General features: G+C 45.2%; 1 protein-coding gene across 4 annotated transcripts in view; it reads left to right on the top strand.

The window, feature by feature from the left end:
- Positions 1-5,223: 5,223 nt before the first annotated feature.
- The window catches only part of SEPTIN8 (septin 8), a 117,758-nt gene continuing 101,549 nt past the window's right edge, over positions 5,224-21,432 (top strand). Inside the window, exon 1 of one of the 4 annotated variants that reach the window (XM_088460703.1) lies at positions 5,224-5,574. In XM_088460703.1, coding sequence (XP_088316829.1) covers positions 5,551-5,574 — 24 coding nt within the window. In that variant the 5' untranslated portion in view covers positions 5,224-5,550. The remainder of the gene's footprint in view (positions 5,575-21,432) is intronic. The other 3 variants (XM_088460702.1, XM_088460705.1, XM_088460704.1) reach the window with 3 other exon arrangements.

Below are 21,432 nucleotides of genomic sequence, written 5' to 3' on the forward strand. Positions count from 1 at the left end.
CATGGTCGACTGTGTGTGTCAGGGATCAGAGTTCCCAGCATTTGAGCCGCCATGACAGTTCCTATCATGTGACAGTATCCCAACCAATGATAGCATGGTCTAGGTCAGCTGACACTGTGCTCCAATCATCTGCTATCCCTGGGTATATATCCAGCTCCAGAACTCCAGGAAGTTGCCTGATCAACAATTGTCACTCCTAGTGTGCTAGTATAGTCTTGTTCCAGGTTCCCTTAGTTCTCTCATTTGTTTCCAGAGTCTCCAGTTCCCTTTGAGCAACAGTGCTATTACATCTCTGCCTGTGTATTATTACCAGTGTCTCCCGGAGCAGCAGTGCTCATTACATCTTTGCCTGAGTGCTTTATTTCCAGTGACAGTGCTATTACATCCTTGCCTGTGTGCCTCAAAGCTGCACCACTGTGCATGCTGATCCTGTGTTTACAAGCTACAAGGTTTTCCTGTGTGTCTCAAAGCTGCACCACTGCGCATGCTGTTCCTGTGGTTACAAGCTACAAGTTTCTCCTGTGTGCCTCAAAGCTGCACCATTGTGCATGCTGATCCTGTGTTTACAAACTATAAGTTTATCCTGTGTGTCTCTAAATCACGCCACTCAGTGTCTTCCTCAAGTGCCACCCCGTGGTGCAAAAGTGCGTCCACACGCCACTACCTGTGATTTCTCAAGTATATCTCAAGTGTCAACTCTAGTGTACCTCTCTGGTGCTAATTCTAGTGTGTATCTCTCTAGTGCTAATTCTAGTGTACTTCAAGTGTCAATTCCAAGCACCTCACAAGTATCATCTCCTGGTGTATCTCCCTGTGTAGTGGTGCCTTTGTTAGGCACTTCACTTGGGCCACTGATATTTGAGTCTCTATTTCCACAGGGCTTGGATACCTGGTCAAAGACCGCGACCTGCCTGCAGGGTGCAGCTAAGCCCATATCCCACTTGGAGGGGTCACTGGCGAACACATCCCTGCAGGTTAGACTCTGCACCTTTGACCAGGTCTCGTCAACTTCCAAGACCTGTGGACGAGGAGTTTTGATATCCAGGCCTCTCCCCCCTGACTTCTTCCCTAACTCAAGGCCACCAACGGCAAATCTGACATTGTCCTTTTCCCAAACTTTGAATGAGTGTGTTTTAAGAGAAGGTAATACTGACTGACAAAGATACATTAATACTGAAAACCTAAAACCAAAATCAATCCAACAAGTTGGTATTAAATTGTAAAAATTTGGTAACGAGGGTATATGATATATAATTTTAGAGATAAAGGCCCTCATTCAGAGCCGTACGCTCTGAATGAGGGCCGCCCTCCATGAAAATGGAGCGTCCTCCTGGACGCTCGTATAGCTGTGGGTCACCACCCACAGGCTACACGAGCGTGCAGTTTGATGGCCGCGATGGTCTTGACCATCGCGACCATCGAAACTGCGAGCCGGAGCCTGCGGTTGAGGTTTTCAACCGCAAGCTCCGGAGTGATTTTGGCTCTATCAGAGCCAAAATCACTCCCACTGACATCACTAGTGATGTCAGTGGGCCGGCTTCTGACGGGAGGCGTTCCCGTGGGAACGCCCCCGTCAGGGAGGAACGCCCCCGGCACGCCTGCCAAAGGGCACGTGCTGTCAATCAACATCGACAGCACGCCCCCTTTGATCAGACACAACGAGCGAAGGACTTTTCTTCGCTCGTCGCGTCTGGCGCATGCGCACGACGGAGCTCCCTCTGTCGTGCGCATGCTCAGTCCAGAACATCGACCCACTTGCGAGTGGACAGCCGCTTGCAAGTGGGTCTGAATCAGGCCCAAAATCTGATGTAACTTATTGCACCTTATTCACCTACTTTGAAGAAAATTAGATTTTAGGTACTATAAACATATAATTCTCTATTGAGCAAGAGAATATTAAGCAGCGTGGTTCTTATGGTTAGACACTGAGAAAGTTTTCAAAATCGTTAATGGGATGATGTATGCGCCGGGGAGGCTTCTGCTTATAATACTGTTAACCATACTAGTGATATATATTTTATTAAAATGATATCTCTCTTTATAAAATGTGTTAGGAATATGTTCAAAAGGAACAACAACCAAGTCAATCACCTTGTTATATAAATGGATGTTAGGGTTCCAATAAAGTATTACAACACAGAACTGGACAATCTATTTTTACAAAGGTAATCAAGTGATGGAGAATGGGTTTGGTGGTGGTGCTGAAGGTGTGGAATCAGCGGAGAAATGATAGAAAATTTGGTCCAACTTAACGCATTGTTCAATTTTAGTATAATAAATAGATCTGATGAAACGTTGGGATTTTGAAACACTATGGAGGGTTTGTAAAAATTATGAGCCCATAATTGAAGAAGAAAAAGGTCTATGTACGCATAATAGTGATTTGAAATAGGCAAACATCCTTTAGAGGATCAGTATTTATTGATGGAGGTAAAGAAATGTATGTATAGTTTAAAATATTTACATTGGTTCTATTAAGGAAATAAATGTGAATAAATTTAGCCATACATAATTATATGCATAGTGAATGTTAACATCATAGATAATTTATCCCTAATTTCCCCAAACATCCTTTATAGGTTAGATGAGTTCCCACTTCCTACCAATGGTCCCTAGGTATCCGCTGAGCGCGTATAAAGGTGTTCTTACCCTTTCCTCCTGTACTCAATTGAATGATCGATGTCTGATTTTTGTTATACTGTGTATATATATATATATAAAACTACATTTTATGTCTGGCTAAATGTCATAAGTTAAGAAGGGTGTCAGTCCATTAAACTATCAAATGGTGGACTGTCAAAGTCGAATACCAAAATTGAAAGAAGTACAACAATAAACAACTTTCTGCACATTTACATTATATTTTATATACTTAAATGTTGCTTTTCAATATCATGCATTGTTGTATATTAGTGAATGTTGGACAATATCCAAAATAACAGTGTGTAATTATAGCACCACAATTCTATGTATGAAAATATATTTGATTTTGTAAGTGATCACAGATTCTGTGATCACTTATTTTATTCAACATTGCTTGTAGTTACAGCTTGTTTGGTGAATGCATATGCTTTCCATAAGAACCTGTTTTTAACTGTAAACTGTTGCCTGGACTTTCCCACTCTGAGTGGCGAGCGCCTGAGGACATAAGCACACATGGATACAACAATGATGATAAGCAAGAAGTTACCACGACTCAGGAAGACAGTTTGAAAGCTTGATCAGTTGCATTGTTTGACCTGTAATCTATAGTGTAGTGACCAGTTTATCTGAGCTGTAATATGTGTTACTAAGGTTACTCCTGTATTGTGTGCTGTGTATAAATTGTACCACACTGACCCTGCAAGTCAGTGCATTCAGAATTGAAGCCTTGTGTTGTGCAGCCGCGCATGCGCAGTGTAAGGGGCGGTACTCTTTGTATTTCTTTATGCAAATAAATCTTTTGGACTTTGGAACTCCAAGAAGCTGAGCGGACTTCACAATTATTTTATCTTTAATAATACATAGGGGGAGATGTATCAAGCCTTGGAGGGAGATAAAGTACCAACCAATCACCTTCTGTCATTTTACAGCAGGCCTGCCTACCCTCCTGATCTGACCAGGAGCCTCCTGAATATATCGAGTGCCGCTCCCGGCCCCCCGGAAAGGCAGACAAGCCTCCTGACCAGTCGTCGTCCCCCCCGCAATAACAATAGAAACCCCCACAGGGGGCGTTGACGTGATTTGCGCTGAATTGCGTCATCGTGGCCCCACCCCCCTGCTTCACAATGCTGTTAATTTCGGAAGGAGGGAGCTGAATGTCGGCAAGTATGTTTTACAGGCTGTGTTTGAAAAATTATAGAAGCTGATTGGTTGGTACTTTATCTCTCTCGATGACATGATACATCCCCCCCTATAGTGCCTTAAGAATCAATCCAAAAACATGTTGTACTGGGAGTAGAGATGGCCATTGGTGTGCCCTCCACCGATGGACAATATGGATGGAACCATCGATGGTATGAAACTATGACATAATGTACCATCAATGGTTTCTGCCGGACGTGGAGCAGGGTTGCTGGAAGCCACCATAGTAGCTCTGCTGTGTGCGGGGAAGGGGGGGGTGGAGTGGAGAGGGACATTAGTGTGCCCTCCATCGATGGACAATATGGATGGAACCATCAATGGTATAAAACTATGCAATAATGTACCATCAATGGTTTCTGCCGGACGTGGAGCAGGGTTGCTGGATGCCACCATAGTAGCTCTGCTGTGTGTGTGAGTGGGGGGGGGGGGCGGCTGGAGTGGAGAGATACATTGGAGCCACAGCTACCATCGATGACAGGAAACTATCTGCATTTCTGAGATTGATGGGATAAAACCATCTGCAGGCAACCATTGATGGTGTATAACGCTTGATGGTCCTAATTGGGAGATGAACATCCATCTATTGGACAGATCAATGTACAAAGCCCATCCCTATGGACAACTTCACCTACTTTATTTCTCTACAACATTTGACAAATCTTCCCCTTAGGTTTGTGAGCTAATGCTGTTTTTTTTTCTCATAACCTAGCACTGAGCATGTGAATACCTCCTGCATTAAGAATGCTTTTACTGTACCTTTCCCAACAAATGCTTCAAAGTCAAACTATAATATTTATCTCACATGTTTTATTACAGTTAAAACTATAATTACTGTCTCAAGTGAGACAAGATAACTCTCATTCCCTTGTCAGCGCTCATAAACTCCGGTTCACTTTTACTGGAAAAGCAAGAATTAACTAGAGGACAACACGCTACACACCTAAAGATCAGCATGGTGGCACCAGAGTACTCCCTCGCTTCTATAGAATAGGTTTCTTCATTGCTTTTAAGCTAAAATGCCTTTTATTTTTATTCGGATTCCAGTTGAATAGACACACGGCCTTAATTTCTGATAATAAAACAAATTATATAAATATATTTTTTTTACACTATTATTTTGGGGAAATGCAATACCATCAGACTTTCTATAGAGGGCAGCAAAAACGTATTGCTATGCTATCACTGTTAACTGGCAGCGTTTAATATTAACATAAAACGTTGGTCTCCCTTTAAACACACACACACACCATCCCTGTGTATCACATATAAGCAAAGTCATTAAACGCCTTTATTACAGCCTGGAGCCCTGGCAGTGCATATACGCTGCTGCTGAGGCATTATATACCGTGTACAGCAGCAGCGATCAGTGCAGAGGTGACCCCAGCATGTGCACACTCTCACACACAGCGAGGGCTCTGGACCACATTCCCCAGAATGCCGTGCGGGTAGAGGGAGGAACGGGCCATAAGAAATAGGAGGCGGCGTACTCAGCGCAGATGCCGGGCGCAGTGAGTGTGCCCTGATCTACCAGACGGTGAGCCCGGCGGCTGTTGCTGCTCCCTGTGCAGGCCAGTGGGAGGCAGGACGGTGCTCTCTCTCTCTAATGCTGATGGGAGTTTCCAGGAAGTACAGTGGCCATATTGGATCCCATTGAGAGCTACACCTAGGGAGACGGCGGCCGGGTACTGACTCATACAGCACATCAGCATGGCTGCCACTGATGTAGAGCGGGTGAGTATAGGGGCACACTGTGCCTGCGCCCGGTGACCCCAGGCCTGGTGGTGATGTGCCAGGCACACGCTGTGCTATGTAGGGACATGGCAGCATCAGAGATGGGAAAGTTTCCCCTGGCAGCAGCGGCAGAAGTTATCTACCAGTCTGTTCCTGTGTTACCCGCACATTACTGCCACTGTGGGTATAGTGTGCCCAGGCTACTGCAGCTACCTGCCGGTGTGTGTGCCTAGGGTCAGGCTGCTACTACAATTGCGGGTGTGTGCCCAGCCTGCTGCTGTGCCAGGGGATGGGGGCTCCTACTTTCTCCAGCCACTCTGGGTAATATACCTACTGTTTGTTAGTGTGTTTGGCAAGTGATGCACTGTCTCTTGTGTTGGTGCTATCTCTGTGTAACTGGATTATAAATTATGTGCAGCCAGGAACTATGCCCCTAACAGGACTCCTGCTGTGCAGGTGCTGAGTGTCATGGCACCAGTGCCCAAACCAATCATCTGTTCATTCTCCCTGGGATTAGATGTGCTCACATGTGTTTGTCTGATGTTGCTTTGCAACATATAGTGACACGTCTGCCGACTGAAGTTTAGAGTCCTAAATTAATTCAGTGCACTGGGTGCCCACGCTGTCCATGGTATTTTAATCATTTACAACTTTGGAGTCTATGATCTCCTATTCTTAAATAGCAATACCAAATAAGCTTAGATTTGCAGTAGGTTATTTTAGTGTGATATAAAGAGTTTTTTGTTTCAGTTACTGTATGGGGTTTGGAGTGTGTTGTGTTCTCTGGTTGTAGTTGGGATGGTTGATGTGAAGCCACAGGAGCGTCTCTGCCCATGTGAAAGGGACCGCCCCCCCCTTATGCCACTTGTGCTTGCCAGCTGTGGGAGAGCAGCTGAGGCACTGCTGTCTATAAGTGTCAGGGTAATCAATTCTTGACCCCCTTCTCCCTTGCTAAATGTACCTGGTGCACAGCTATGACGTGTGGAATGTCAATAACAATAAATGTTGACACTTGTAGAGTTTCTCTGTATCCACATCTCATCTGTGCAGGAGGATGGCTTACGGAGGTAACACTTTGCGTGCTGTAGCAAAATATAAATATTGTAGTTTTGAAGCAAAATACAGAATAACCGTAGATGTTAACAATCCCTAGTATATACTAGTTCTCTTGGACCTAAATATCATAACTCCCCTTTTTATTTAAATAAGTTTGTTATTCGTTCATTGGATGGATTCATGCGTAACTTGTCAAACGTTGGTCGCCTGTCAAATATCAAGCTAAGAAAACAATCTTGTGCATTATAGTGCACAGGCAGTAAGTAGTAAGAATAGGCTCCGCAGCCACTGTTATGAGAGCCACTGTATTATTGCATTTGCTACTGTAACACTTGGCAGTCTGTTGATGTCACTTTCCAAATATGCTTGTACTTTGTCATGCCATGCTGTGTTCTGCTGGTCCCCTTCCATAGTAATTCCTGTCTGCCTGCACAATATTCTGCAGCCTCCTCAGTGTTATACGCCATGATCTGATTTTCTGTGATTAAGCAGTTTTATTGCACAGGGTCTCTGTAACAAACACTTGGGGAAACGTGCAAACGTTGCTTCGTGTTTTCACCATAAAACGTACGATGAATGAACAGTAATTAGAATAAGCCTCTTTCTGTAAATGTATTTATTAAATGGAATTTTTGTTTTCTTTAAGTGACTTTAAAGATTTAATTATCTGCTCTCAAAGGGTGTTAACTTACAGTACCGTGATTACAGACGCTGACATTGCATGTAGCTGCTGTGTGCCACTCAGATGTTAACCTGGGTAAAAAGGCAAAAGACAGAGGTCCAATATGAGTGACCTGTGCCATTCATCCTGCCACATATCGTTGTGCTCAAGCTGCGACCTAATGCCAATCTCTCTGCAACATAGTAGGTGCCTGGGACACTGGAAGTGGCTTGGTATGCTGGTACGATGCACATAAGACATTAAACCTGGGAGCTGCAACAGTGTTGGAAGTTCAGCAGCTAATCAAATATGCGTTTAAAAAAGCGCAGAAGTCCTAGAATTGCTACTCATAGCATAGCGTTCTAGTCGCGCCAGGCTTCTAAGTTCTATACTGCGCAAAAAATGTAGGTATATAAGGACATGCCTGTACTTGACGTAAACAGTTGCTATAGCCCAAAGTTTGTCTTTTTAATAATCTACATTTTGGGTAAGTTCCTTTTTAAATTGTACTACGATGTACTGACTATAAAGTTCTTAAGCTATTTTTTCTTTTCTATAAATTGTGAAAAATGATGCAAGGTTATGATTGTTCTGGTGTTTTTCAAATCTCAAGAAATTGAAATGATAATGTATTATTTGGCCATAGTGATAGAATTGTGCAAATCCATGTTCGCTGTTTGCTTAAACAATCTATGCAATGTATCACGTGTTGCGTTTTTGCCTAAAGCGTTGTTTCTTCACATTCTTTTGTCAGGATTAGTAAATGTTCTATTCAAGGTAATGAATTCATACACAGAAACAGAAAGACCGTTCAGCCCACATGCACATTTTCATGCGCCAAAACGAAATACATTTCTAGACATGCACAGTATAAATCCCCAACACAACACACAAGCACTTTATTTATTTTTTTGCATCCTAAAGCTGGGTACACATTTAACGATGTGTACCCAGCCGACCTATCGTGCGACAGGACCTGGCAGAGGTCCTGGCATCGGCAAGTGCATACACACTTGCCGATGTCGGGAGCGGCATTGGGGGTTATGCTACATTCGGTAACATGTCCATCACTGACTGTCATCTGTCGGACCTGCATGCCAGTCAGACGGGCGATGTCGCTGATGATGCGTAGGAGCGCGCATAGTCGGTGACATTGAGGGTACACCCTAGACTATATTGCCGACATGTTGTCCGATATGGCCGGATCGGACAACATATCTAGTGGGTATCCGGCATAAGAGTGGTCATAACTCCCTATTGGATCAAATGCTCTGCTTTTTAAATTGAGATCTAATTTACCAGCATGTACGCCAAGTCCCTCCAAAAACCGCACTACAAGGACCAGCATTCCCTTCCAGCCACTGATTCCCTACATGTCTTATTTAGTGTACATACATGTAGATATTATTCCTTTTCAAAAGTTTTGTCCAAAACCAATTAAACGAGTACTATTAAGGTTGGTAAAACATACATTAACCAGTTGAAACATCCCTATAGAAATCAGTACGTTGCTCAGGGCTGCTGGATGTGGTGCTTGTCATGGCTATTTATTGGTGGCAGTGCTCATCCACTTGCTCTATTCTTTATTCTTTACAAAGGAAACAAGATTATTACCTGCTATAAGTTGTGCAAAGCACTTCAACAAGTTTGGCATTACCCTCATCTAACACCTAGCCAATCAAAAGGAAGCATATGCTTATGTGCAATCATTTATTTGTGCCTGGCATAGTCATTTTGTTTCTATTGGCAATAGTAGTGCTTTCAATTATTGTCATGTGAGCTCAATGCTTACTGACCTCTCTATTCTGACTTAGGGGGTCATTCAGACCAGCTCGCGAGCAGCAGTACGCTTGCAAGCGGGTCGATGTTCCCCACTGCGCATGCGCACGACGGAGGGAGCTCCGTCGTGCGCATGCGCGAGACCCGGGGAGCGACGGGCTTTCCATCGCTCCGGGTCTCGCACCAAAGGGGGCGTGCTGTCGATGTTGATTGACAGCACGCCCCCTTTGGTGGGTGTGCCGGGGGCCTGCCAGACGGAGGCGTTCCCATGGGAATGCCTACCGTCTGAAGCCGGCCCCACTGACCTCACTAGTGATGTCAATGGGAGTGATTGTGGCTCTGATAGAGCCAAAATCACTCCAGGGCTTGTGGCAGGGAGACCCTACCGCAGGGTCTCCGTCGCAAGTCCGATGGTCAAGACCATCGCGACCATCTTTTTGGCCGCTCGCATATGCTGTGGGTGGTCACCCACAGCTATGCGAGCAGCCAGGAGGCTGCTCCATTTTCATGGAGGAGGGCCCTGATTCAGAGCGAGCGCTCTGGTCAGAGCGTTCAGCTCTGAATCAGGCCCTTAGATCGCCATTGTGCACAGTATTCACTATATATATTTTTCTCTTGGGAGAAATGCATTTCATGAGATCTTCTTAGCTGCCTTGTTCAGACAGTATAGTTTCCAGTCAGCTGCAACATGTCATAAGGTTGTAGTTTGCTAATGAGAAAGCTCCTACAGGGGTGTAACATGCATTCATGGTCTGTTGCTGTTGCGTGCTTTCTACAATGTGATATTTTAGTTAAACCGGGACCCTAACCCCCATAAAACCTGGCCAGGATTCAACTGGACCACCTTGTGTTTGTTTCATCCCAATCTGGGCAGGGGTGTCATAATGCATAACCGGACAGACCTATGAACAAACAGACCAATGAATTTTATAGATAAGAGGGAGCTGAAAGTACATTCATCACTGGTTTCTGAGGAATGTAGATTCAACACACATGTACCTGATGGAACTGAGCAGGAGCCAAAATTGTTGCAAAAAGCTTTCATATATTGTGTTGTATATAGATTCCATGTCTATGAAATTTGCAGTCCTCGGTAAGTTAGACACCTTTATTAAAGTCATATATTAGTTGTGATCACATATGCTGCATGTATAATAAATAGATGGTGATAAGAAAATAATAGTTATAATGATAGTTCATTAAAATGTGCTTTTTGTTTTGTGGGTTAATGTGGTTTTCTGATTTTAGACTCTCAAGAGCACTAGAATAACTAGAGGCTCACAAGCCTGGGTCTTACCCTTTAGAGTGCAGATAATTTTAATAGCTTGTACAAAGTTTAGAGTCCTATGAAGTGTAAAGCCGGTCTGATTGCTGTACACTGTCGCCTCCACTAAGGAGGAGACAGCAGCTCACACTGGGTGACTGATCAGCCAGTGGCGTTATTGGCAATTGAACACACATTGACATTAATTTTATTTTTAATTTTTTTTTTATTTCAAATTTTGACAGTATAATAATGGAAGGATATCAAAATGAAATAGGGTTAATGCTGGGTACACAGTGGCCGATATATTGGCCGATCAATTGATTCTTGCGCCTGGCATCTAATCTCCCGCTGTGACCGGGTCACCGCACATTTCCCCATCCGCGGGACACTGCAACCCACGGGTGAAGACTGCACCCGCAGGCTGTGAGGGCAGGTTGCTTTTTGCCCTCCTGGCGTTACCGCTAAAACAGCCTTGCGGGAACGCTATATCATATATATATATATATATATATATATCTCTATCTATATAATCTATGTATATCTATATAATCTATAGCTCTATCTATCTGCTCCTGTTTACACATACATACACATATATATAGACAATGGCCTTATAAAAATGGGCATCATTGGGGAGGAGGAGGAGCTGTGGCCGGATGTAGTGTGCTGGGCTGCCTGGGTCCATGGAAGTAGCAGCCAAAGCCGCGGCTGCTGCTTCCTGTACATAACAGTGATCACTGCAATTCCGGAGCCTCAGTGGGAGGGTGTCCCGCTAGCGGCCCGGATACATAGCAGCGGCGGCTACCAGAGCCGCCGCTACTGCTTTTTACTGATGGAGGTGGAGCCGGCTTCCCGATCATTGCAGGCCACAGTGATCGGGTCACAGCAGCAACTGCGGCTACATGAGCCGCAGCTGCTGCTTCTATGGGAGGGGGTTTGCCGACGGTGCCCGATCACTGTGGCCAGCAGTGATCGGGACACGCTGGAGAGGCAGCCATGCTTGAAGAGGAACCAGAAGGTCCCTCTGATGTAGGCGGCTGTGGGAAGATTAGCTTCCCACTGCCGCCTAGTTGGCATTTCTGACTGGTCGTATCGGATACGACCATGTCAGGGAAAGCCCAGCCTGGTGTGGTCGTATCTGATGCGACCGTGCCAGGCAAGTGGTTAAGCATCAATGGTTTCAGAAGAGAGGTATAGAATACGTTGGGAATCCTGAGAGTACCAGGAAGTTTTAAGCGAACAGCCACCGGATTGATGACCTGAAGAATCTGGAAAGGACCAGTGAACCTGGGAGCAAACTTCATGGTGGGAACCTTTTAATCGTAAGTGCTTAGTGAATAACCAGACTTAATCACTGGGGTTCAGTACAGGACTCCCTCTTCTCCTCTTGTCTGCCTCTTGTTTATACTTGGAAGAGGCTTTACACAAATTCCTTTTCACCTCCCTCCAATTCCTGAAGAACCGACTCGCTGTGCCACATATAGCTAGGAGAGATTCTGACTGAAGCGCAGGTACTTCTGGTATCACGGGATGTAGCCCATACTGAATGAATAATGGAGAATACCCTGATGACCCATGGTACAAGTTATTGTGAGCAAATTCTGCCCATGGCAACAAGGAAACCCAATCGTCTTGATTAGCTGAGACATATATCCGAATGAATTTCTCTAAATCTTTATTTACGCGCTCCGTTTGACCATTGCTCTGAGGGTGGTACGCAGATGAGAAACTCAAGTTGATGTGAAAACATTTACATAACACTCTGCAGAACCTAGAAGTAAATTGTACCCCACTGACTGATACAATGTCTGTAAACAATGGAAACCCGTGTAACTTGAAGATTTCCTCTATAAATGTTTGTCAACTACGGAGCCGATGGCAACCCTTTTAGTGGAACTCCAAGTGAGCGACCTTGGAGAACCTATCCACCACTACCCAGATAGTATTGAACCCCTGGCAGGATGGTAGGTCTGTTTTATAAAGTCCATGGATATATGGGACCAAGGACAATCAGGTACTGAAAGTGGGCCTAAAGACCCCCGAAGGGAGTTGAGAGGGCACTTTATGCTGAGCACAGATGGTACAAACTGCAGCAAAGTCTTTGACATCATGACGTACAGTCGGCCACCAATAACTCCTAAGGATCAGTTCCAAAGTTTTTCCCACTCCTGCATGACCTGAAAAACGTGAAGAATGAGCCCACTGGAGTAACTTAGCTTGGAGTTCGGCTAGCTACCATTGTTTTCCCGGGCGAGATCTTGACTTTAGAAACTGCTACAAAGCATCCTGGATTTAAAATTGGTTTATCCTCCTTTACTTCGTCTTCCTGGGCAGAATTGAATGCTCGAGACAGGGCGTCAGCTTTAACATTCTTGCAACCTGGACGATAGGTGATAACCAGGTTAAAACTGTCGAAAAACAGCGACCACCTGGATTGGCGATAATTCAGACAATGAGCAGTTTTGAGATAAGTTAGGTTCTTGTGATCTGTGTAAACTGTCACCGGAAATTTTGCCCCCTCCAGCAGATATCTCCACTCTTGCAACGCCAGCTTAATAGCTAACAACTCCTTATCCCCAACTGCATAATTCTTCTCTGGAGCAGAAAACTTATGAGAAAAGAACACACAAGAGTACCACTTGCCCCACTCCTCCTTCTGTGACAGCACCGCCCCAACTCCAACCGTGGAAGCGCCCTCCTCCAAGCAGAAAGGCAGATCGCAGTCAGGTTGTCTTAGAATAGGAGCTAACATAAAGCACTGTTTTAAAAGAACAAAGGCCTCTTTAGCTGCAGAAGACCATCTCCGGGTATCTTGACCTTTTTTGGTAAGTGCAGTGATTGGAGCTGCTATGGTCGAGTAGTCTTTAATGAACTGGCGATAGAAATTGCAGAATCCCAGGAAACGTATTGCCTTTAACCCAACAGGAAGAGGCCAGTTAGTAATGGCAGCTAGTTTTGCCGGATCCATCTGAAGGCAGGAACCAGAAATAATGTATCCCAGAAACGTTAGCTCTTTTTGCTCGAAGGAACATTTTTCAAGCTTGCAAAACAACTGGTTGGCTCGGAGTCGTGTCAGCACTTCACATCCATGCAGGCGATGACTTGTTACATCTTCTGAGAATATCGGGATGTCATCTAGATATACCACAACATATTTGTAGAGCAAATCCCTGAAGATGTGTTTCATATATTTTTGGAAGACAGCTGGAGCGTTGCTTAACCGAAAAGGCATGACTTGGTACTCGAAGTGACCATAACGAGTATTGAAGGCTATCTTCCACTCATCTCCGGCCCGAATCCTGATTAAATTATAGGCCCCGCGAAGATCCAGTTTGGTAAAAATCTTGGCTACCTTAATTCGGTTGAAAAGTTCAGATATCAGAGGTAATGGAAAACGGTCTTTGATGGTAATGGCATTCAGGCCCCTGTAATCTATGCATGGTCTCAGACCTCCATCCTTCTTTTTGACAAAGAATAGACCGGCACCCGCGCGTGATTTGGATTCCCTGATGAACCTGCGCTCCAGATTCTCCTGAATATACTCAGACACTGATTGGGGCTCAGAAAGTGAAAGACGGAAGATTTTCCCGCGAGGTGGCACTTTCCCAGGTAATAAGTCAATAGTACAATCCCAGTCCTTATGAGCAGGAAGAGTCTCGGCTGCTTTCTTAGTAAAGACATCTCGGAAGGACCGGTATGAAGCTGGAAGCTGAACTTCCGGAGAAACGACTGAACTCCGAATGGCTCGCTGAGGAGGTTTGACGGATGCCAAACAGGAACCATGGCATTGAGAGTCCCACGTCAGAATTTGAGGTTCCTCCCAATCTAGCACAGGAGAATGTTTGCGGAACCACTGAAGACCCAGGATAACCAGACTCTCGGCTGATGGAAGTATATAGAATGCTATCGATTCCAGATGGAGGGCCCCTACTTGCAACTTAATCTCAGATGTCCGAGTGGATGGTCGCTGTAGGAAGTCTGTTCCCATCTACTCCGATTACACCGAGAGGTGTTTGAAGTGGCATAATCGGACTTCCTAGCTCTTGAACTTTCTTAGCCGTAATGTAGTTGCCATCGGCACCTCAGTCCAGAAAGGCCCCAACGACTTCAGAGGACCTCCCCAGGATCAGGGTCACATCTATGGAGAACTGAGGAACTACACGGTTTTTGGGGGTGTATTGAACTGTACCTAATCTGACCACTCCTCGATCAATTAGGCTTTCCCGTTTCCTGGATGTTTTGGACAGCCGGAGAGAAGATGACCTGGTTCACCACAGTATAAGCAATGTCTGTTTTTAAACCTCCTTTCTCTTCTCTCCGGAAGACTAGATTTCCCAACCTGCATGGGCTCTACTGGAAGTTCCACAGGTGCCGTGAACCGAGGAGCGAGCTTAAAGGTAAACCGACGAGACTGTTCCTTTTTTTTCTTTTGCTCTCTCCCTATGGTGAAGATCCACCCAGATACACAGGGAGATCAAGTCATCCAGAGAGGTTATAAATTCCCTGGATGCGAGTACATCTTTGATTTGATCAGACAGACCCTGCATGAAAGCGGAAACTAAGGCTTTGTTGTTCCACCCCAATTCTGAGGCAAGAGTACGGAACTGCCCAGCATACTGTCCTGCGGATTGATTGCCTTGTCTCAGTTGTAGAATAGCTGATCCCACAGAGGATACTCGACCAGGCTCGTCGAAGACCCTTCAGAAAACCTTCAGAACTCTATGCTGTTGTTAACCAGAGGATCATTTCTCTCCCACAATGGAGAAGCCCAAGCCAGAACCTGACCGGACAGCAGCGAAATCGCGTAAGCCACCTTCGTCCTTTCTGACGGGAAATTTGCTGCTTGGACCTCAAATTGAATTGAACACTGGTTCAGGAATCCTCAACAGTCCTTTGAGTCCCGGTCATACTTCGTAGGATTCGGAAAGCGTAATGGTGTGGAAGTACTTGCAGCTTGTGCAGTCACCGTAGGAGGTGGAACGGATTGTACCGGTGCCGGCTGAACGGTACTGAGTTGTTAGATTAAGGTCTGCAGACACTGCATTATCTGAGCTTGATCCTGTTCTTGCTTCTCGACTCTGGCAATTAGATTCTCAAGCAAGTCTCTGGGTGATTGGTTACCAGCAGCATCCATTTTTTATGGGCCGGAGTATTCTGTCACAAACTCTCAGGCGGATTGTGGATGCAACCCGTATTCAGGGAATTGGCTAGACCTATTCCTGAGGCACGGAGTCTAATGTGCCGGCGGTATTAACCAGGGACCCTCGCAAGAAGGTATGGACTTGGCTGCGTCTGACACACAGGTCGCGGCCCTCATGTTAGGTTTCCCTATACAGGTGCTGGGAGACTTGGTTTGGAGTGCAGAAGACTTTGCGTAGTCGACTAGCCGAGTCAGAACCAAACAGGCGTAAACGGGTCACAAGGAACAGCCGAGGTCAGAATCAGAGTCACGAACAAGCCAAGGTCAGAACCAATAATCAGGATATGCACAGGAACGCTGGAGTATGGTAATTGAGCCTATACTCTGGCACTGAGGTGCTCCCAGGAACTTCCTTATATAGGTCAGGGTTCAATCCATCCCAATCAGCAATTCCCTCCTGACCTGACTCTTATTTTACTTGCAGTACGGCGCACGCGCTCCTAGGGGTGCCGCGACCGTCTGCATGCCATCAACAGAGGAAGCCTGCAGCAGGCGCTGGAATCTCCCTGCCTGCCGCTCGCCGGAGGACATGACAGTAAGCCTGAGGACGTAATCAGCAGCGGGCTCCGGGATCTCCTCGCCCGCTGCCCGTCAGGGAACCAGTGCTGCCGGACCTGGTAAGTGTTGACCGGCACACTGCGACAGACTTATCCAAAGCAACTTGCAGCTGTAATTGCCGCAAAAGAATGGCACCCTGCAGCCAGAATCTATGCAGCAATGCCATCTGGAGCATCCTTAGGAAGCTTCAGACAGTCGCACCGCTGACTTTACAGCTCCCCGGAGCATCCTCAGGATGCTCTGGGCATTGCTGTAATCATCAGCAGTTGTGGCCCTGGCCCTGTGTGACAACATACGGAGGGGTCGTGGCCTGCACCGGCCCCGCGAATAATATTTTATAAATCAAAATGGTCCTAAGTAGGAAAAAGGTTCCCAACCCCTGCTTTAGAAGAACACTTTGTCAAAGCTGCCAATGATCAGTGGCTTTGACTGCCAGATTTAAAGTGGCAACATAAATAAATACTAAACCAGACTAGTTTAGCAATTATTTCTAGTGCTACTTTAAATCCATCAGTCTAAAACCATTGAATAATAAATCTACTCTCGTGTGCCGAAGTCATGTTCTTGAGAATGCAGCCAGGAGCCAATGTAGCAGTCTCATGCTGAAAAGATATGCTTAGCAAATGTAAGCTTGCTAGTCAATTTTTCATGGTCATTTTTTACATTTTATTAGTTTCCTTCAATTAACAGACCGGAAGTCTAGTGCAGTGATTCCCAATCTCTGTCCTCAAGGCACACTAACAGTCCTGGTTTTAGTGATATCCATGCTTGAACACAGGTGTTTAAATCAAAATAACTAAGGTACTCATTAAGTCACCTGTGCTCAAGTGTGGCTATCCTTAAAACTTGGACTGTTAGTGTGCCTTGAGGACCGTGGTTGGGAACCCCTGGTCTAGTGTAATACCTAACCAAAAACAATGTAACTTTCCTTTTGCTCTGCTCTGTCTCTGTTGTCCATATTTGCTGTGTTTGTTGTGTGATGTGCTGCTGTATTGGCAGACAGACTAATTACATTTGGAGCGGAGTCTAGCCTGTCTTTTGACACTGATAACTTTGTCTTGGCTGCCTCCTTTTAGCGCTCTCCTTAAAAACACATTTGCAACCAATCACTGAGTAAAGATCAAAGTTTCTATGCAGCCACATACTCGGGCAAGGTGAGAAAATAAAATATATATTATATTATATTTTATTATATTTATTAATAGCTTTGCACACAGATGACAGCAGTGCTTGGGTGCAGCCCGGCATGTCCGTAACTGCCGGGCATGCCCCCAATACTGACAAAAAGGGACGCGTCTCAAATGTGCCCTTTCTCTAGGTCCGGCACCCACCTAGAGTGAACACTAGATATCTGCCTAAATGTAGTTCTGTCTCACTCACTGTCACTTTCTCAAAGAACATTAAAACCGGTGAAGTGAATAACATTGATTTATCTTGTTAAAGTGGCTCCTTTTTAGGGGGTGTGATCTCTTGGGCAGCTACTGAAAAGTCCATTTTTGAAGTTGATGTGTTGGAAGCAGGAAAAATGGGCAAGTGTAAGGATACATTGACAAGGGCCAAATTGTGATGGCTAGATGACTAGGTAAGAGCATCTCTAAAACTGCAGGTCTTGTGGGGTGTTCCCGGTATGCAGTGGTTAGTACTTACCAAAAGTGGTCCTAGGAAGGGTGACCTGGTCATCGGTGCCCAAGGCTCATTGGTGCATGTGGGAAGCGGAGGCTAGCCTGTCTGGTCCAATCCCACAGAAGAGCTATTGTAGCACAAATTGCTGAAAAAGGTAATACAGGTTGAGTCTCCCATATCCAAAATGCTTGGGACCAGGGGTATTTTGGATATCGGAATATTCCCTCTTTTGGAATATTTGCCTACCATATTGAAATGTCTTAGGTATAGGGCCCAAATCTAAACACATACTGCATTTATGATTCATATACACCTTATACACACAGCCTGAAGGTAACTTTATACAATATTTTCCTCAAACAAAGTTTATGCCTCAAACAAAGTTTGTCTACATACATGAAAATCATTTGTCTACACACAGCCTATAGGTCATTTTTATACTTTATTTTTAATAATTTTGTGCATTGAACCATCAAAGTTATCACTATCTCAGTCATGCTAAAAATATTCCGCATTTCGGAATATATGGATATGGGAGACTCAACCTGTACTAGCTACCGTGTTTGCCCGATAATAAGACCTCCCCCGAAAATAAGCCCTACCCTTACTTTTGAAAAAAACGGTCCAAAATAAGCCCTAACAAAATCCCCATTTTGTCCGGTCCCTGCGCTACACTAAAATGCCCCCAGCTCCGCCCCCTGCATGAAATGGATGCCGCTGTTAAAGATTTAACAGTGGCATCCAATCACAGCTGCAGCGTCTCTCTCACAGTGAGCGCGTGGCAGCGTCGTTTACAGCAGCGCTGCGGAGGAGAGTAGAGAAAAAGTGGAAAAAAAATAAAGGTAAGTAAAGAATTGTAAATAAACAAGCCATTCAAGGACCATTTGCGCATGGAAGTCAGTGACTATATTGAAAATAGAATGGAAAGAAATTAGCGTGGATACTTTGTAAAGCCCCGGCTGCAAGAGGTCGTGACTTGGGTGAAGAAGTCATATGATAAAATTACTGAAAGCTGTGTTGCCAATGCACTACGAGCAGTCTACCTGGACAAGACATGCTCATTTAAGGAGAGCTATATTGCTGGACATGACAGATTGGGTCCACGTCTTCTGCAGGAAATGGAGGTGCAAGAAATCCAGGCCAGAATTCGGGGTATGCACACTTATGATGATGTTGTTGAAGAAGATGACATGACCATTTTTGAATAAAGGTAGATTTTTTTTTTGTTCACACTCACCTGTTTATTGAAATTGCTGTCAATGTTAATTAAAATAAGCCCTACCCTGAAAATAAGTGTCTTATTATCGGGGAAACACTGTATGATAGGTGACAGAACACAGTGCATCGCAGCTTGCTGTGTAGCTGCAGAGCGGTCAGAGTGCCCATGCTGACCCCTGTCCATCGCTAAAAGCACCTACAATGGGCATGTGAGAGTCAAAACTGGACCATGGAGCAATGGAAAAGATGGCCTGTCTGATAACATGATTTATCTTTTACATGTGGGTGGCCAGGTGCGTGTGCATTGTTTACCTGGGGAAGAGATGGCACCAGGATGTATTATGGGAAGAAGACAAGCCGACAGAGGCAGCGTGATGCTCTGGGCAATGTTCTGTTGAGAAGAAACCTTAGGTCCTGGCATTCATGTGTACTGTATGTCACTTTGACACATACCTCTTGCCTAAACATTGTTGCAGTCAAAAGTACACCCCTTCATGGCATTGGTATTCCCTGATGGCTGAAAACTCTTTCAGCAGGACAATGCGCCCTACAACACTGCGTGGGATTATAATGGAGCTACAGTAGCATTCTCATAGCCTGTTTTAATTGGCCTTATTATTAAGTGGAGAGATGAGTACGGTATGACACTGTGACAGCTTGTTGAATGGAGCAGCCATGGTAAAGGTAAATTTATGTTTGTTTTTTTTGTAACTCCATCCATGCCAGTAGAGGTCATCTTTTGACAACCTTTACTAACGTGCTAAATGGTAGGCCAACAAGACTCATGATTTATGCTATGGATAAGGGAGCATGAGGCAGGATAATTGAAAAGTCAGACTAATACCATTACAATAAAAACCTTCTACAGGTGCTATAGTTGCTTCTTACTTTTCTTACAACCATCCCAGATTTATAGGCCGGTGACACAGGCTTATATTGGGTAAAGATATTTGAGATTAGAGCTTCCATTTGGTAGATAAGATTTTGTTAAGCTCCTCCAATGGCATGGAGATTTTCACATCTGTATTTATAAAGGTAATATGTCTTACTACTGGATCCACCTACACCCATCAGCAATATCATGATAACCATCTATTGTGTAGGTCCTCCTCGTGTCGCCAAAATAGCTCTGACCCATCGAGACATGGACTCCACAAAACTTTTGAAGGTGTCCTGTGTCCACACCTTGAGTACTTTGTCATGTATCTCAAACCATTCCTGAATAATTTTAGCAGGGTGCGATATCCTGCTGACGGATGCCCCTGCCATCAGGGATAGTCTTTTCCATGAAGGGGTGTACTTGGACTGCAACAATGTTTAAGTAGGTGGCACGTTTCAAAGTAACATCCACATGAATGCCAGGACTCAAGGTTTCACAACAGAACATTGTCCAGAGCATCCCACTGCCTCCACTGGCTTGCCTTCTTTTCATAGTGCATCCTGGTGCCATTTCTGCCCCAGGTAAACGATGCATATGCTGGCCACGTGATTCATCAGACCAGGCCACCACCTTCCATTGCTCCATGGATAATTTCTGCCGCTCACATGCCCATTGTAGGTGCTTTCGGCTGTAGACCAGGGTCAGCATGGGCACTCTGACTGGTCTGGAGCAACGCCGCAACTGCGTTGCATCTATAATAACCAGCATTAATTTTTTTTTAATTTGTGCTATTGTAGCTTTCCTGGGGGATTCGGACCATACAGACTAGCCTTTGCTCCTCCACAGACATCAATGAGCCTAAAGGTGCTTACACACTAGACCAGGGGTGTTTTTCTACCGAGGGTCATCTTTATTTTTATATAATATCTATATATTTGAGGGCTGGTGCAGGCCATGCCCCCTCCGCATGACATCACATGGGGGCGGGGGCACAATCGCCGGTGACTACAGCAATGCCCAGAGCATCCTGAGGATGTTCCGGGGAGCTGTAAGAGCAGCGCTGTGACCGTCTGAAGGACGCTACAGGCGGCACTGCTGCATAGATTCTGGCTGCAGTGTGCCATTCTTGGCACCATGCTAGCCAGATGAGGCTAGCAGAAAAAAGCTCAGAGGGCCAGACCAAATGATTCCGAGGGCCTTACACGGCCCTCAGGCCTGAGGTTCCCCATCCCTGCATTAGACTATGTGCTCATGATGCGATATCGTGAGCGATTTTCCCTTGAACTCTCCCCAGCAGCTCCCAGGTTCTCCAGGACACGATATGGTGCTAAAGTGTCCAATCTGACTAAAGATCTATCATGCACAAAATCTATATCTGCACAAAATCGTGTATGAGATTGGCAGATCTTGCCTGCAGTAGGCAAGATCTGAAGATTCGATGTACGCGCATCGTGATCGTGAGTGGACACGCGATTTGGACACATTTTACACGATTTGTTGTTCCGATGCGTCGAAATTGGGTGAATCGTGTAGAATATCATCTGTGTACGCACCTTTAGGCTCCCATGACCCTGTTGCCGGTTCACAAGACCTGCCGTTTGGTAGATGCTCTGACC

Source organism: Taudactylus pleione, unplaced genomic scaffold, assembly GCF_031769625.1.
Source record: "Taudactylus pleione unplaced genomic scaffold, aTauple2 ptg000975l, whole genome shotgun sequence".
Taxonomy (NCBI): domain Eukaryota; kingdom Metazoa; phylum Chordata; class Amphibia; order Anura; family Myobatrachidae; genus Taudactylus; species Taudactylus pleione.